Genomic DNA, 17,232 nt, shown 5'->3' with positions numbered 1-17,232 from the left:
ATTGACGAAGCAGTCATTCGTGAAATGAGCAGAACAGACGGTTTAGGTCGAACATTGCTGCTCAAGACTGTCCAGATGAACCACTTAATGATCATCAATGCTCTGTTGATTTATGTAATGTGTTTCATTGTCATACGCAGCTCTTGATGGTCAGTTATTCAGATGAGAACAGAAGATGGTCTGAACAGACAGTGAGTGTGTGTGTCGTGATGAATCAGTCATTTGCTGCAGATCAGCTGCTGTCCGTGGTGCTGAACACCACCTGAACACTAGAGGGAGCCGCTTGAGACTCGCACTTCAATTTCTCCTTCTTAAGTTTCACTTTCATTTGTGTGTGGTTTCCAGCAGGTTTTGATCTGATTTTTTTCATGTCAAGTCAAGTCGCCTTCATTTATATAGCACTTTTAACAATGTAGATTGTTCCAAAGCGGCTTTACAGTGATAATATGAGATTATGCTGCTCCATAATGTAACATAAAAAGTGTTAGAAGTTTATTTACGGGCTGTGAATTTGAGGTCGGACCGAACAATGTAAGGACTGCATCATCTTTGATGAGAAGCTTCTTTGAAAAACCGGCATTGAACTGTGCCTGATTGAATTTGAGGAATTTGAATTTGAGAGAGTGCAGATGTCAGTGTGTGTGTGTGTGTGCGCGCATGTGTGTAAGAGAGTGCAGATGTCACACTGTAAAAAAAAAGTTTACAGTGAAAAATTTCTAGTGACTGATAACATCAACATTTTTCAATTAGTCTTACGTATTATTTCTCATTGAGCCAATGTTAACAGACTATTTCAACAAGAATTGCACTTGGGCCAATTAAAAAATTTAGATGTGACCAGTCACTAGAAAATTTTGACTTGGAGAGGTTAGACATTTTTTACAGTGCAGTGTGTCATCATTTATATTTATACAGTGGTTAAAATGTGTCTCAACAAATATTCAAAGCAATTTCCTTTCAAAGAGTGATCATGTGATCAGAGAGTTGCATTATGGGTAGTGTAGTTTGTGTGCTTACTAGTGTTTGTCTGATAGAGTTGAACTGTAGTAATTCCTGTTGTTGTTCTTGTTGTTTCAGTTTCTGTTTGATGAGTCGCTGACAGAGAGAAACACCAGTGACTGTGAATGTGTCGCTCATGCAGTGATATAATAACACATAATAATAATAGACGAACACACACTTAACACTGTTTGCTATTGCTGCATATGAACAAATGTTGTGTTTTCTGTTCATATCACTGATCACTGATAATCACATTATAAATGTTCATTTAGAAGACACTTTATTATCTGAACTGATACAGAGTCACTTTGGATAAAAGTCTCTGTCAAACCCACGTAAAGCTGGACTCATGTTATTACTGTCATTATGAGATGATTTTACTCAGAAACTGCAGAACAAAGAAAGTGCTAAGTGTACCTGTGTCCGGTGAAGAAATAACCAGAGATAAAGCATATTAAAGGCTGAAGAGATGTTGAGAAGAAAGAGATGAAGTACCTGTTGAGGAGATCTGATGATCTGTGACGCTGCTGGACGTGTCCTCTTTGCTTCCAGATTTTTCTGTGCGTGAGAAAATGGACGTGAGGAGTGTGTGAGTGTGAGAGTGTGTGTATGTGTGTGAGAGTGTAGATGTCAGTATAAATATATATGATGGCGTGAGAGCGTGTGAAAGTGTCAATTGTGTGAGTCTCACGGTGAATGCATGAGAGTTGTTGTGCATGAGATGTCAGTGTGTGTGTGTATGTGTGTGTGTGTGTGTGTGTGTGTGTGTGTGTGTGAGAGAGAGAGAGTAGATGTCAGTATGTGTGTGTGTGTGTGCGTGTGTGTGCGTGTGTGTGAGAGAGTGCAGCTGTTAGTGTGTGTGTGTGTGTGTGTGTGTGTGTGTGTGTGTGTGTGTGTGTGTGTGTGTGTGTGTGGGTGTGTTCAGTGCTGCTATACGGACTAATGCTGGATGTTGAGATCTGGACACGTGTCGTTGTCTCTGGAGCTGAGAAATGAAGGAGAGCGTCACACCATAATAAATATATTCATAAAACAATAAACATGAGTGATGGAGTAGATTGGTGTTAAAGCTGCAGTCCGTAACTTTTTTTGTGTTCAAAATGTCCTAAATGTATAGACACAAACAGAGAGAAGGAGCTCCGGCTCAATGTTCTTCAGTTTATTAACCTCTAGAGCGCCAAAAGTTACGGACTGCAGATTTAAGTGTTGAATATCAGGCACCTCTGATCACATTTAGCTGGATTTGTGTGTAGTGTTGATATCCAGCTCCACATCCGTACAGTCCAGCATCTTCCATCTTCAGGTTACTGATGGTCACTGTAAATGATCTGGTCTGAGGATTATCCTTCAGTGAGAATCTGGGTGAGGTCTTTTTTCCATGAGATTGTAGTATAAGGACACGGTCTATGTAAACTCCTCTGTAGAAGTATTTGTAAGAGTTTTCATATCCTTCTGGATAAGAGCACGTAATGATCACTCGTCGTCCCTCTGTTCCTCTCACTGTAATGTCCACAGACAGTGAACTGCTCACTGCACACACACACACACACACACACACACACACACACATACACACACGCACGCACGCACACTCACGCACGCACGCGCACACGCACACGCACACGCACACGCACGCACACACACACACACGCACACACACACACACACACACACACACACACACACACACACACACACACACACACACACACTGCTTTACTCATGTACACTGATAACATACACCATAATGTTAGATAATAAACACTTTTAGTAGAGATCTTCAGCTCTTACCCGTCAGCAGAAACACACAAACTATCAGTGGAAACTTCATTTCTTCATCAGTTCAGTTCAGAAAATCAGTCTGAAACTCTCAGTAGTTCCTCACACGACTCTCTGAAACTCAAACAGCAATAATACTGCTCTCATCTATATGTCGAGAGTAAAATAATACGCTTGTTGCTCATCTCACGTGATAAGAAACTGTGATCTCTGTGTTTCCATGTGGCGTTAGATGTGAAAACGCCTCTCAGTTTTGACCAGGAAATGAACTGTGAATTCATCAACCACAACCTGTTTCTGTTCTGTCTTTAACATGTTTGAGTGTTTTCTGTTGCCCTTTTTCGAGGAATAATTCTAGAAGGAAGACTTTAATAAAACACTAAATAAGACACTTCAGTGTCTGTCGGTTCTCGTTAATGTTTGTTGTAATGTGGTTTTCTCTTGCTTTTTTCCTGGTTCCCTTTCAAGGGAACTCCCGTTGCGTCGAGAAAATGACGCTGTGGGAACGCTTTGCGTGATGACGTCTTGAAGCACATGTAAAATCAGTCCAATGGTGTGGCGGAACGTCAGAGGCGGGTGACGTCACGTACCAGGAAACTATAAAAGCCGGCCCAAAACAGAAAACGAAAGCTTTCTGAGTCTTCAGTTGCGCTCTGTGTTGAAATCTGTCCTTGTTATTTGGTGTTGTCTGTCTCTATATATATATATTGATTCAGTTATGGCGAGCAAGCAGCAGTATCGAGTGTGTGTCCATCCCTGCCCGCGTTATTTAACGGGAGGTGACACACACACTCTTTGTGTTGTTTGTTTGGGAGAGGAGCATGCCCAGTCAGCACTCGAGGGTGGTGACTGTGAGCATTGCTGTGCGCTTCCATTGCGTACGCTCCGATCCCGTTTGGCTCGGTTCAATCCCGACCACGTTCCCCAGGGCTCGGGTCCCGCCGCGGCTGAGGCTCGGCGGCGATCTCAGACCTGGGGTTCGCAAATGGATCTGTCAGTGGATGTTGAGACGGGCTCTGCCTTATCTCAGCATCAATCTGACAGATCCAGTGCCTCTCATCAGGGTGCGGAAGCACGCGCAGCGGTTTCTTCCCCCCTGATAGAGGCACCAATACTGCAATTGTCCAGCTCTGAGGAGTTGGATGTTGTGAGTGTTGAAGCTGAGTCTGAGGATTCGCCACCTCAGTCTCATGCGTTTGAGGAACTGCTCGATGTGATTACTAGAGCAGTTGACAGACTTTCTATTGAGTGGCCAGAGGATAGGCAGGACGTTCGCTCGAAAAGTAAGCTCGACGAACGCTTCCTGCCATCTCGTGCTCAGCCTCAGCGAAGAAGCCTGCCGTTTTTCCCCGATCTCCACACCGAGGTGTCGAGATCGTGGGGAAAACCGGTTTCATACAGAGTTTATGCACCACAAACATCTCATTATTCATCTATTCAGAAATATAAAGATTATGGTTATGGGGAGATGCCGAAGGTGGAGGAGACGCTTGCGAGCTATCTCTCTCCAGCAACGGCATCTTCCCTGAAAGCTCCTTCACTTCCCTCTAAACCAGTAAAATATACTTCATCCCTGGTTCATAAATCTTATGCAGCCGCTGGTCAAGCAGCAGCGTGTCTGCATACGATGTCCATTATGCAAGCATATCAAGCAGAATTATTGGGGGATTTAGAGGAGGGCGGGGGAATTGGTCCCGATACAGTGGCTGAACTACGCAGAGCCACAGATTTGTCTCTCAGGGCCACCAAGGAGACCGCTAAATCAATCGGGCGGTCTATGGCAGCCCTGGTGGCCACTGAGAGGCATCTGTGGCTCAACCTGAGTGATATAAAAGAGAAAGAAAAACATGTTCTTTTAGATGCTCCGGTTTCCACTGTGGGTTTATTTGGCGATGCAGTAAACAGTGCAGTAGCTAAATCTCAAGAAGCTGCTAAACAGGCAGCTGCATTGCAGAAACTCCTCCCCCGCCGTTCTTTCTATGAGGCTGCTGAGCGGGAGCAGCCTCACTCCTCTAAAAAGAGCGCTGAGCACCGTGCCACTCAAAAACAGAGCGTTTCCTCCCGTGCTCCCCCACAAAAACCTCGGGGACACGGAGGGCGCGCTCAAACCCAGCAGTCTTCGAGGGGTAGAACGGATCTGCGGACCGTTATTACCGCCAAGAAGGCTGCTGGGAAAAAGTCCTGACGTCCGAGGACCCAGGACAAATGAGGGTAGTCCCCCCCGAAGTAGAGCGGTTAACACCTCATTTTACGGTGCCCGTCTCTCTTCGGTGCCCTCAGGGGACCGTTCTGCCAACCCTGCCACCTCTGGTGTTACAGGGCGCAGCGGTCTCCGGCGAGCACATATCTCAAGGTCCACCCGGAAACGTAGTGGCCTCGGGATGCCCGCCCCCTCCGAGGAGGGTGCTAGAGCAGTCTGTTCGGTCGTTCCCTGCCGGTTCGCCGTTACAGGGCGTCGAACCGACTACTCAACAGCAACAAAATCCAGAAACCAGTCTCGAGAGGCTGGTACCTCTAGTAGAATCTTTGACAGCGTGGAAGCTACTGTCAAATGTTTCTCGTTGGGTCCTGCAGACCGTGGAAAAAGGGTATCAGATACAATTCAAGAAACGCCCACCTCGGTTTATGGGGGTCCTGCCCACAGTGGTGGGCCCCGAGCAGGTTCTGGTTATGGAACAGGAAGTGAACACTCTGTTAGAGAAAGGGGCCATAGAATATGTACCCCCCTCCAACAGGGAAACCGGGTTTTACAGCCGGTACTTCATAGTTCCAAAAAAGGACGGGGGATTGCGTCCCATTTTAGATCTTCGAGTTCTGAACGAGTCAGTCATGCAGCTCAAGTTCAAAATGTTAACATTGAGGCAGATCGTGCCACAGATCAGGTCCGAGGACTGGTTTGTCACGATAGACCTCAAGGACGCATATTTCCACATATCCATCCGTCCGTGTCATTGGAAGTTCCTGAGGTTTGCTTTCGGGGGCAAAGCATACCAATATCGAGTTCTTCCATTCGGCCTAGCTTTATCACCCCGCACTTTCACCAAATGCATGGATGCAGCTCTGGCGCCACTGCGCCTCCAGGGTATTCGCATTATGAACTACATCGACGATTGGTTGATTTTAGCTCATTCGCATCAGATGGCGGTTCAACATCGAGATGTTGTTCTCGCCCACATGAAAGAGTTGGGGTTACGGCTGAACGCCAAGAAGAGTGTGCTTTCTCCATTACAGAGGACCACTTTTCTAGGCGTGGTTTGGGATTCTGTGTCGATGCAGGCGCGCCTGTCACCGCCACGGATAGATTCCATCCTTGCAGCTGTGAAAAGTGTAAAGCTAGGCCAGCTACTCACTGTCAAACAGTTCCAGAGACTGTTGGGTCTCATGGCAGCAGCTTCCAACGTGATACCTTTTGGACTGCTACACATGAGGCCCCTGCAGTGGTGGCTCAGGACCAGGGGGTTTTCCCCGAGGGGCAACCCATTTCGCACAATCAAGGTCACGCGGCGATGCCTACGTGCCTTGGTTATGTGGAAGAAGCCTTGGTTCCTGTCCCAGGGCCCAGTGTTGGGAGCTCCTTGTCGTCGCAAATTGCTAACGACGGATGCTTCCCTCACGGGCTGGGGAGCGATCCTGGAGGGTCGCTCGGCTCAAGGTCTGTGGGAAGACCATCATCGTTCCTGGCATATCAATCGCCTAGAGATGTTAGCTGTCTTCCGGGCTCTGAGGAGCTTTATCACAGATCTCAGGGGGCACCATGTGTTAGTACATACGGACAACACATCGGTAGTCGCCTATATCAACCACCAAGGGGGTTTGCGCTCGCGCCCGTTATCCAACTTGGCACGCCATATCCTCTTGTGGTCCCAGGGGAAGTTACTGTCACTCAGGGCAGCTTACATCCCCGGGGTACAGAATATAGGAGCAGACACTCTGTCGAGGCAGGGGCCGAGGCCCGGGGAATGGAGGCTCCACCCCGAGGTGGTGGAGCTGATATGGAGGGAGTTTGGCCAAGCACAAGTGGATCTGTTTGCGTCTCGAGAGACGTCTCACTGTCCACTTTGGTTCTCCCTCACGCATCCAGCTCCTCTCGGACTGGATGCTATGGTACAGACGTGGCCGAGGCTACGTCTGTACGCCTTTCCCCCAGTTGCTCTGCTCCCGGGAGTTCTGGAAAGAGTTCGCAGGGACCGGGTCCATCTACTTCTTATAGCCCCGCGCTGGCCGGGCAGAGTATGGTTTCCCGATCTTGTGTCCCTCCTCGACGGGCATCCTCTGGAGTTACCCGTCAGGAGGGACATTCTGTCCCAGGCAGAGGGCTCGATATTTCACCCTCGGCCAGAACTGTGGAACCTGTGGGCTTGGCCTCTGAGGGGGCCCAGCTCATAGAGTCAGGTCTCTCAACCGAGGTTGTTGAGACCATTCTACAATCCAGAGCTCCCTCCACGAGGAAACTTTACGCCCTGAAGTGGAGAGTATTCACTTCCTGGTGTAGTGACCGTCGGTTGGACCCAGTCCACTGCCCAATTGGTACAGTGCTGGAGTTCCTGCAGGACCGGTTCACTGCAGGTCTGACCCCGTCCACTTTAAAGGTTTATGTGGCGGCCATAGGTGCTTACCACATTCCTTTGGGTGGAATGTCTGTGGGGAAAGACCCTCTGGTATCTCGTTTCCTTCGTGGCACTTGGAGGCTGAGGCCTGCAGTTCGCTCTAGGGTGCCACCTTGGGATTTGTCCTTTGTGCTACAAGGCTTATCCCAGGCCCCCTTTGAGCCCATTGAGGAGGTTCTTGAGAAGTTTCTTACTCTGAAAGCTCTTTTCCTTCTGGCTATTTCTTCTCTTAAGAGAATAGGGGATCTTCAAGCATTGTCGGTGGCTCCGTCATGCTTAGAGTTTGCTCCGGGTATGGTTAAAGCGTTCCTTCATCCGAGACCGGGTTATGTCCCCAAGGTCCCCACTAATGTGGCTAGACCTATTGTTCTGCAGGCTTTCTGTCCTCCTCCCTTTCAAAATGCTGACCAGGAGGCTAATAATTTGCTTTGCCCTGTGCGGGCGTTAGACGCTTACGTCCACAGAGCTGCCCTGTGGCGTAAAAGTGATCAATTATTTGTGTGCTTTGGGTCCCCTAACAAAGGGGGACCGGTGTCTAAGCAAAGGATGAGCAAGTGGGTGGTCGAGGCTATCTCACTTGCTTATGAGGCGGCTGGGCAGCCTTCTCCTTTGGCTGTCCGGTCGCACTCGACGAGGAGTATGGCGGCCTCTAAGGCCCTTATTTCAGGAGTTTCTTTACAGGACGTCTGTGATGCGGCAGGCTGGTCCTCACCGCACACTTTCGTCAGGTTTTACTCTCTGGATCTAGACTCTGCTCCAGGGTCTCATGTTTTGTCTTCCTAGTGCTGCTCTACGGATTTCACACAGGACAGACATTTGTAGCTATGGAGGCGTTGGTATAGACGTTCCCACAGCGTCATTTTCTCGACGCAACGGGAGTTCCCTTGAAAGGGAACGCCTCGGTTACGACTGTAACCTCGGTTCCCTGAAGAGGGAACGAGCGTTGCGTCGCCCTGCCATATCTCCTTCATGCCTGTCAGCTCGACTTCAGACTTTTACGAAGCTTTCGTTTTCTGTTTTGGGCCGGCTTTTATAGTTTCCTGGTACGTGACGTCACCCGCCTCTGACGTTCCGCCACACCATTGGACTGATTTTACATGTGCTTCAAGACGTCATCACGCAAAGCGTTCCCACAGCGTCATTTTCTCGACGCAACGCTCGTTCCCTCTTCAGGGAACCGAGGTTACAGTCGTAACCGAGGCGTTCTTGAGTGTTTTATTAAAGTCTTCCTTCTAGAATGATTCCTCATCGTGATAATTTCTAAGTACCACATTAATTAACAATTATGTTGTGTCTGTAGTTATTAATGTGAATATCGTTTCCTTGTTGGATGTTCAGATCAAGGTTTGTCTGTTGTCATCGGTTCACTCCTGCTGGCTGATGTTGGAACTGCACCATTCAAAAGTAGATGAATATCCGTATAAATCATTGCAAGCAACATATAAATGGCACAGATTAGTTTGGTGCGATTGAGATGCTTAAAGGGATACTTCAGGATTTAGCATTAAGCTTTGTATTAGTAGAAAACCTGTAGTATTTTCGAATTACCGTGCTTTCCACCCTCATATCCCCCTGAGACGAGAGATTTATGTATTTTTTGTCTGGAAAAAAATCCTCAGATGACACAAAAATCGTCATTTTGTGTCATCAGAGGATTTTTTTTAGCCTGACTACGTCAGACTTCGTACTTCCGCTCAATTTCATTTCGCTTCTGTACTCAGTCTGAGACAGCGTCATAGCTTTCCGTTTTCCTCCGGCCTGAAAACAGCCGGGCCAATCAACGAACAGAGGGCGGGCTGAGAGCCGTGACGTAGACGCTGATTGTACCGTGGATGCATAGATTTACTTCACATAATCTGCAGAAGTCGTTCACAGCCATGTTCACTCCGGTATTTCGCTCGATGGTTTTTGTTTTCGCATCATATGTGTGTTTACAGTGGAAGTTAGATGCGGCTGAGCATGCGCATAACACACGCCATAACCAAACATTATGTGATTGGCTTACGGGTAACCAATGATTTTAAACTTCAGACAAGCGCCCCCCCGCGAGAGAGAAAACACTTCTCTATTATGCCATTCCAGACTCTGTCTACGAAGCAAAGCGAAGTAGCAGAGTTTGGTATTACCAGGCTAGATTTTTTTGGCCAGAGGCGAGAGACTACAGCCAGTAGGAGGAGCTGTCCCGCATGTGTTCAACCCGCCCATAGAGGGGGGGGATCTCACTCACAGAATGTACACATAGTGTCAGCCGTCTTTCTTTGGAAGCTAAGCTAGCAGGCTCTTGTTCTGTGGAAAAAGCTGAGTATTAGGGGTGACCATCCTCTTTTAAATACACATTCATCTTTCCAGGGGTGAAGTATCCCTTTAAGAAAAGCTTCATCATTATATTATTAGGAGGCCTTTAGCTTCAGTTAAACGTGATGTCTTCGGCTCACACTTGCCAAACATGAAGTGAAACTACAGCAACAGGAAGCGCTTTGAGGCTTCAGCTAAACACACTACGTTTCCCACAATGCAACTGTTGATTACCACAGAAAATTCCCCTAACACACATTTCTTCTTCATCTCATGTCTTTTTCATTCAGAGTTTGGCAAGGATTGTTTCCTTAAAATGTTTGACATTTTTTTCCTATTAGTGGATGATGCTTAACATGTAATTAACATGTCTTGAAAATATATTAAAATATTCAGAAGTAGAAAAAGAGGAAAAGGACAACAGAAAGCACTCAAACATGTTAAAGACAGAACAGAAAGAGGTTGTGGTTGATGAATTCACAGTTCATTTCCTGGTCAAAACTGAGAGGCGTTTTCACACCTAACGCCACATGGAAACACAGACACACAGTCAGTGAACAGCATGAGTTTGACTCTCATCACGTGAGACGAGCAACAAGTGTATTATTTTACTCTCCACTGATAGATGAGAGCAGTATTATTGCTGTTTGAGTTTCAGAGAGTCGTGTGAGGAACTACTGAGAGTTTCAGACTGATTTTCTGAACTGAACTGATGAAGAAATGAAGTTTCCACTGATAGTTTGTGTGTTTCTGCTGACGGGTAAGAGCTGAAGATCTCTACTAAAAGTGTTTATTATCTAACATTATGGTGTATGTTATCAGTGTACATGAGTAAAGCTGTGTGTGTGTGTGTGTGTGTGTGTGTGTGTGTGTGTGTGTGTGTGTGTGTGTGTGTGTGTGTGTGTGTGTGTGTGTGTGCAGTGAGCAGTTCACTGTCTGTGGACATTACAGTGAGAGGAACAGAGGGACGACGAGTGATCATTACGTGCTCTTATCCAGAAGGATATGAAAACTCTTACAAATACTTCTACAGAGGACTTTACAGAGAGAGTGTCCTTATACTACAATCTCATGGAGGAAATTCCTCAGTGAAGGGCAGATTCTCACTGAAGGATAATCCTCAGACCAGATCATTTACAGTGACCATCAGTAACCTGAAGATGGAAGATGCTGGACCATATGGATGTAGAGCTGGATGGGCACCCTACACACAAATCCAGCTAAATGTGATCAGAGGTGCCTGATATTCAACACTTAAATCTGCAGTCCGTAACTTTCGGCGCTCTAGAGGTTAATAAACTGAAGAACATTGAGCCGGAGCTCCTTCTCTCTGTTTGTGTCTATAGATTTAGTACATTTTGAATATAAAAAAAGTTACGGACTGCAGCTTTAACACCAATCTACTTCATCACTCATGTTTATTGTTTTATGAATATATTTATTATGGTGTGACGCTCTTCTTCATTTCTCAGCTCCAGAGACAACGACACGTGTCCAGATCTCAACATCCAGCATTAGTCCGTATAGCAGCACTGAACACACCAGCACAGGTACACACACACACACACACACACACACACACACACACACACACACACACACACACACTGACATCTGCACTCTCTCTCACACACACACACACACACACACACACACACACACACACACACACACACACACACACACACACACACACACACACCACTCTTAAAACGGATGTGTTAAAAACAACACAACCTGTGTCTAGTTAAGGACAACACATTTTGTGTTACTTTTAACTCAACCAGTGTGTTATTGTTCTTAACACAGAGAGTGTGTTGAAACCTTTTACACACTAATGTGTTATAGTTACACAACTTGTGTCAGATATGTGTCACATGTGACTGTAGTCGGTGTGTATTTGCCAGAGTGCCTGTGTTTTTACAACTGAGTGTTTGGATGAACACTGAAACGTATTGTTAACTTGTGTTTATGGAGTCCAGTGGCGTTTAATAAAGAGTTTGTTTGAACATTTGGATGTTTTAGACATCATGAATCTACATAGACAAGCTCTTATTGAGAATTATCTGAGGTTTAGATGTTGATGTTTCATTGAATGTTTTATTTCAAATGTCACCAGAATCGTGATTAACGGCTCCTTTATTTGAGCTCTTGACCCTTTACTCTTATTATAGTTTGTCTCTGGCTGCTTTAACAGTATTTTAATAAAATACATTTATTATGGCGAGAGATAATATGATCAGATGTTTCTTGATGATGTCATAATCAGCAAGTGCTGATCTGTTCAAGTTTTTGAGTATATGGATGGTGTGCATTTAATTTATTTGTTTGCTATTAGTTATAACAATTACACTACATCAGGCTATCCATCATAATAAAAAAAAATGTTTTCTGAAAATTTTAATCTGCAGCAGAAACTAGTCAAACACAGACCTCAAGAATCAGCGTATGAATCTCAACAATGGTGATAAACGAAAAGCTTCATGCCGCAATGCATGCTGGGAGTCATGGATGAGATCTGTACTATGGTGGCTCCCATCATGCATTGCCGCATGAAGCTTTTCGTTTGTCACCATTGTTGAGATTCATGTGCTGATTCCTGATGTCTGTTTGATAACATAGTCTGTAAGGTTTTGTATGAACTGTGTAATTAAAAATTAATTTTAAGCTAATTGCAATATGCTAATCTTTTTAAAAATCATCTTTCAAATATTAAACTCTTGCTGAGTTTATCAATCTAACATGTCCATGATGATAATATCATCATCTGAGCATATTTCACTCATGATTATTTCTGCTGTTTCAAATGTGTTAAAATAAAGACACATTTACAGTAATCAGAGAAAACTACTAATGTTAAAGAGTCAAGGGTCAAGAGCCCAAATAAAGCTGACACTAATCACGACTCTGGTGACTTTAAATGAAACATTCAATGAATCGTCAACACAAAACCTGTTAATTCTCAATAAGAGCTTCTGTAGAGTCTGACAGAAATAAAGTCAATCTGGTTATTAATAACAAGTGAAAGCAGCATTTGAAAAAGACATTGAAAAAGAGGCATAATGTGATTGGCTGCAAAAAAACACCCGTTAATCTTTAAGTTTTCATGAATTAAGATTTTATTTATTTATTTGAATGTATTGCTTTATTTATTTTAGAGTATTTTATGGGATACCATATAAAATATACCTTCATAAACACAAACTCTCCTCCACCCAGTGCTATTCTATCCAGAGTTACATTTTAACACACATTGTGTTAAAAATATACACGTGTCAAAATACCATCAACACATGCTGTGTGTTGTTTTTTAACATCTCTTTTTAGAGTGTACACACACACACACACACACACACACACACACACACACACACACACACACACACACACACACACACACACACAGAGACATCTGCACTCTCTCTCTCTCACACACACACACACACACACACACACACTGACATCTGCACTCTCTCTCTCTCACACACACACACACACACACACACACACTGACATCTGCACTCTCTCTCTCTCACACACACACACACACACACACACACACACACACACACACACACACACACACACACACACACACATCCACACACACACACACACACACACACACACACACACACACACACACACACACACACACACACACACACACACTGACATCTGCTCTCTCTCACACACACACACACACACACTCACACACACACACACACACACACACACTGACATCTGCACCAGAGCTGCTAAATCTCACACATTCACCATTAAACTCAATTGACAATTTTGACACAATTGACACTGTTCACACACTCACATACATTCTCACGCTCTCACGTCCATTTTCTCACGCACAGAAAAATCTGGAAGCAAAGAGGACACGTCCAGCAGCGTCACAGATCATCAGATCTCCTCAACAGGTACTTCATCTCTTTCTTCTCAACATCTCTTCAGCCTTTAATATGCTTTATCTCTGGTTATTTCTTCACCGGACACAGGTACACATCTCTCCACATCTCACCGTCCGTCTCTCTTCCCATCGCAACAGGAGGTCAAAGGTCTGACAGACGGTTGTCATGGCAACATGACTTTCAATAAGCCTCATATACGTCTCATTTCATGCATTAGTCTTTGATTTAGTCACACATTTAGTCACTGATTCTTCTGGCTGTTTCTCTCCTGTGTTTTTCAGGTTCATTTGTGATCATCGTCTCTGCGGAGACTTTAGTTTTACTCCTGATAGCAGTTCCACTGATTATAGTGGCTGTGAGAAAGAAAAAGACTAAAGGTAATATTTTACACTAAATACTTGGTTGGGTTTGTGATGAAATGCATGAGAACTGAATTAAAGGATCTTATAATTATGAACTAAATATAAGAAAGAGAAAGACTAATGTGGATCTATTGCTCAGGTCTGCTGTCGTCCACCATTGTTGTGTTTAATCCAGTGATTTATGAACAGGTGAGTCAGCAGAAACTGATGATTATGGTTATGTATTGAACTCAAGGTGGTTTACAGTAGTAATTGTGTTCGCAGATCCATTGAAACACAATCAGATTTAATTTCTTGCTCAACACTGTAATGATACTGAAACAGGACTGTGTTTTTATGATATTCAGACACTGAATCTCTATCAGCTTGTGTGTGAATGATTATATTCATGTGTAAAAACTAGAGATCATCTTTGAGTTATTTTCTCTATTAACTTAATAACTCTTGTTCCTGTGATTATAGATCAAAGACACTGGACGCTTCTGTAATCCAGAGGACAGAGACACAGAAACAACTGTATTTTACAGCTGTGTTTAATAAACTATAACGTCATATGAGACTCGAGCACTCCTTCATAAACACAGATGAGTTCATTAAGCCTAAACCTCAGGCTGAACACACATTTGAAGATTTTAAACCCTAAGCGATCGAGGGTCGAGGTCCGATTCAATGCTTGTCGCAAATTACTTTTTGTCCGAAAACTCCTCAATTGTGTGATGTCATTATGATTATTTCACTTCTCCTGATCGCATCAGAGCTCGCATGATCCCAAACCGTAAATATGAAACATGTTTGATATTTCCGACTCCTGATTGGTCCGCCTCTGACGTTAAACCCGCGTTAGCCAATGAGAGCGAGCTTCACCAACCGGATGTTGTGTGTTTAGCTGAGACTCGGCAGCCACAAACATGCCATGAAAGTGGAGAATTGAGAAAGAAGATCATCCTTATTCTTTTTTTTCTTTAGTTTTTCTTCCCGTAAAACAAAACTCAGGCCAGGAGAATCAGCTGATGACGTCAATCGCCCTCCAGTTTATTTCTCAAGTCACGTTTGATCTTGCGAGTCTCTGTGAGATCTCGTATCACTGTGAACATGTTACAATCGACAGGTGTGTGTCTCACGGCCCGGACGAATCTTCTAGTGTGTGTGTTCAGAGGATTATAATGCTGAAATCGATAAAGATTTGAAAATGGTCTAGTGTGTCCCAGGCCTCAGTTGCACACATTAGTCGTGTCTCCACTGTTACTGTCGGGGATCCTCAACGGCCAGGGTTTTGTGGCCCGCCGAATATCTCGGTCCAAAGAGGAGTGGCTTAAGATCTCGGCCTGAGGAGTGATCATGAACAGAGGAGGAGTTTATCTGAGTCTGGAGACGGCAGCGCTGGATGAGTCAGACACTCTTATCCAAAGCAACTAGTACATTTTAATAACCGGGAGCAAACATCTGAGGACTGAACCTTCAGTCTTCAACAACTTTAACACATTTAATCTCAAAGGAATCATCTAATATATATATAAATGACTTCAAGTACATTTAAAAGCACAATATTCAAGAAATAAGAGTCATAAAGAGCGACAGACAGAGGAACTGACCTGATTGTGGATTCAGTTCTGTTGGACTGAAAGATGACGGTGTTTTTGAAGAAGGGCTGATGGTTGAAACTTCAGTGGTATTTTTATCTGAAGGGTCACAGGAAAGATCAACTTAAAACACTGACACTGAAGTTCATTTAAAATACATACAATCTTTCATTTTATCTCTGTATTAATCACTCTGTTTCTTGTTGTGCCAAAGAAATCCAGTAAAGTCACTTTAACACACTACCAAGTCATAGTTATAGTGACAATTGGACCCTAATATAAAGTGTGATTAAAACATGGGAAATCTTTTCTTTGTACTTTTGTCAGTAAAATAAAGTTGAAACAGAATTAACAAATCACAGATTCTTCATTTGTGTTGCATTTTACAAAACTTTCCAACTTTTCTGGATCTTGAGTTGTACAAGATTAATGACTTGATCTCTCACTCTCAGCTTGTTTCCATGCAGTTCATTTCTGCTATTAACAAATGTAATCACTTACCTTCTTAAACCAGCAACACAATCTCTGAATAGACATCAGGCAAAATCCTGCTCACACCACACCAGTATTGGCCTTCATCCTCTGTTCTCAGATCAGTGATGGTGACGGTGAAAACTCTGGTCGTCGTGTCGTCAGTCAGAGAGAATCTCTCGTCTTTAGCTGGAGATCCTGATTTAACCATGATGTTTCCATTTCCATAGTTACACTCCCCTTTACAAAAATACTTTGAATATGATTCATATCCAGATTTATATGAGCATCTGATCTCAACTCTCTCTCCTCTGTATCCAGTAATTGTCTGTGAAGCTCCAACAACAACAGCTGAAAACACAAATATCATTATATAGAGCTGTTATGTGTGAGCAAGAGACATAAGGCCAGAATAATAACTTACAAATATCATCCATATGAGTCTGAATAGTAGGCCTACAGACTCTCTATTTGTACAAATTGCTGCACATTCATTTAATTCTGAATTTTGCACACACAAGTTGAAAGGCATTTGTTCAAATCCAGTTCACGGATAATAGTGTGTGCATTTATTAATCATTATGATACTAAAATCATAACAAAGTAGGCTATGCTATGTACAAAAAATCAGATGAGCCCAGAATATGAACGCAATTACACGTTAAGCATTTTCCTCCCATAGAAAACCATTATAAGAACGCTTAATATGGCTTAATGCAAATTAGAATGTCCCCTTATTATGTCGAAATAACAAGATATTATGTCGAAATAACAATTCAATGTAATGCAAATGCAAACACAAGATTTTTGTAGAACTTCAATGGCGAATAAAGACTAACCAGACAAATAACAACATTGAACACTACACAAACAGTATTTTTATTTTTTTTCATTTAGGCAATTAATTTTCCATAGTGACACAGGAGGTGCCGGATCCAATAAAAAAGGTTCCGGATCCAACGTCGGAAGTGACGGAAACATGTTCCGGCGTGTTCCAGCTCAAATTAAGCCCTCTGCCTATTTTTCTAAACTGCTTCAACAGTGCTGCTCTGTCATCAACATGTTAAGCCCACCCTGACTTTTTTAATCATAGTTAGGACATGCAGAGCAAATACAAATTTTCTAGTGGTATGTATTCTAGTGGACTAGTGATGGGGACGAGACCGCCTATGCCGAGTCCGAGTCAAGACCGAGTCTTTGAAGGGTTGAGTCC

General features: G+C 43.8%; 2 protein-coding genes and 1 long non-coding RNA gene across 3 annotated transcripts in view; 1 reads left to right on the top strand and 2 right to left on the bottom strand.

Annotated features, from left to right (window-relative positions):
- The window catches only part of LOC309493774 (uncharacterized protein), a 55,948-nt gene that overhangs the window by 1,297 nt on the left and 37,419 nt on the right, over positions 1-17,232 (bottom strand). The window lies entirely within an intron of this gene.
- LOC309493951 lies at positions 906-16,415 on the bottom strand. The gene is made up of 3 exons (XR_014204128.1): positions 16,050-16,415; positions 15,561-15,647; positions 906-1,095 (listed from the first exon to the last, which is right to left on the bottom strand). It is a non-coding gene; the product is annotated as an uncharacterized lncRNA (long non-coding RNA).
- On the top strand, positions 9,705-14,527 carry LOC309494119 (CMRF35-like molecule 3). Its single transcript, XM_082163335.1, has 8 exons — positions 9,705-10,443; positions 10,605-10,919; positions 11,156-11,233; positions 13,553-13,615; positions 13,694-13,753; positions 13,888-13,983; positions 14,108-14,157; positions 14,431-14,527. The coding sequence occupies exons 1-8, from the start codon at positions 10,404-10,406 to the stop codon at positions 14,503-14,505; spliced, it is 777 nt and encodes a 258-aa protein (XP_082019461.1). The 5' UTR covers positions 9,705-10,403; the 3' UTR covers positions 14,506-14,527.

Source organism: Leuciscus leuciscus, assembly GCF_965113295.1.
Source record: "Leuciscus leuciscus genome assembly, chromosome: 3".
Classification (NCBI taxonomy): domain Eukaryota; kingdom Metazoa; phylum Chordata; class Actinopteri; order Cypriniformes; family Leuciscidae; genus Leuciscus; species Leuciscus leuciscus.
The sequence above is the reverse complement of the archived record's forward strand: the minus strand, read 5'-3'. Positions and strand labels throughout refer to the sequence as shown.

Bases quoted from the DNA above. Each gene is read 5' to 3' on its own strand.
- LOC309494119 (XM_082163335.1), top strand. From the start codon at position 10,404: ATGAAGTTTCCACTGATAGTTTGTGTGTTTCTGCTGACGG. The intron at 13,616-13,693 runs GTACTTCATCTC...CACCGGACACAG, and splicing joins TCATCAGATCTCCTCAACAG to GTACACATCTCTCCACATCT. The intron at 14,158-14,430 runs GTGAGTCAGCAG...CTGTGATTATAG, and splicing joins ATCCAGTGATTTATGAACAG to ATCAAAGACACTGGACGCTT.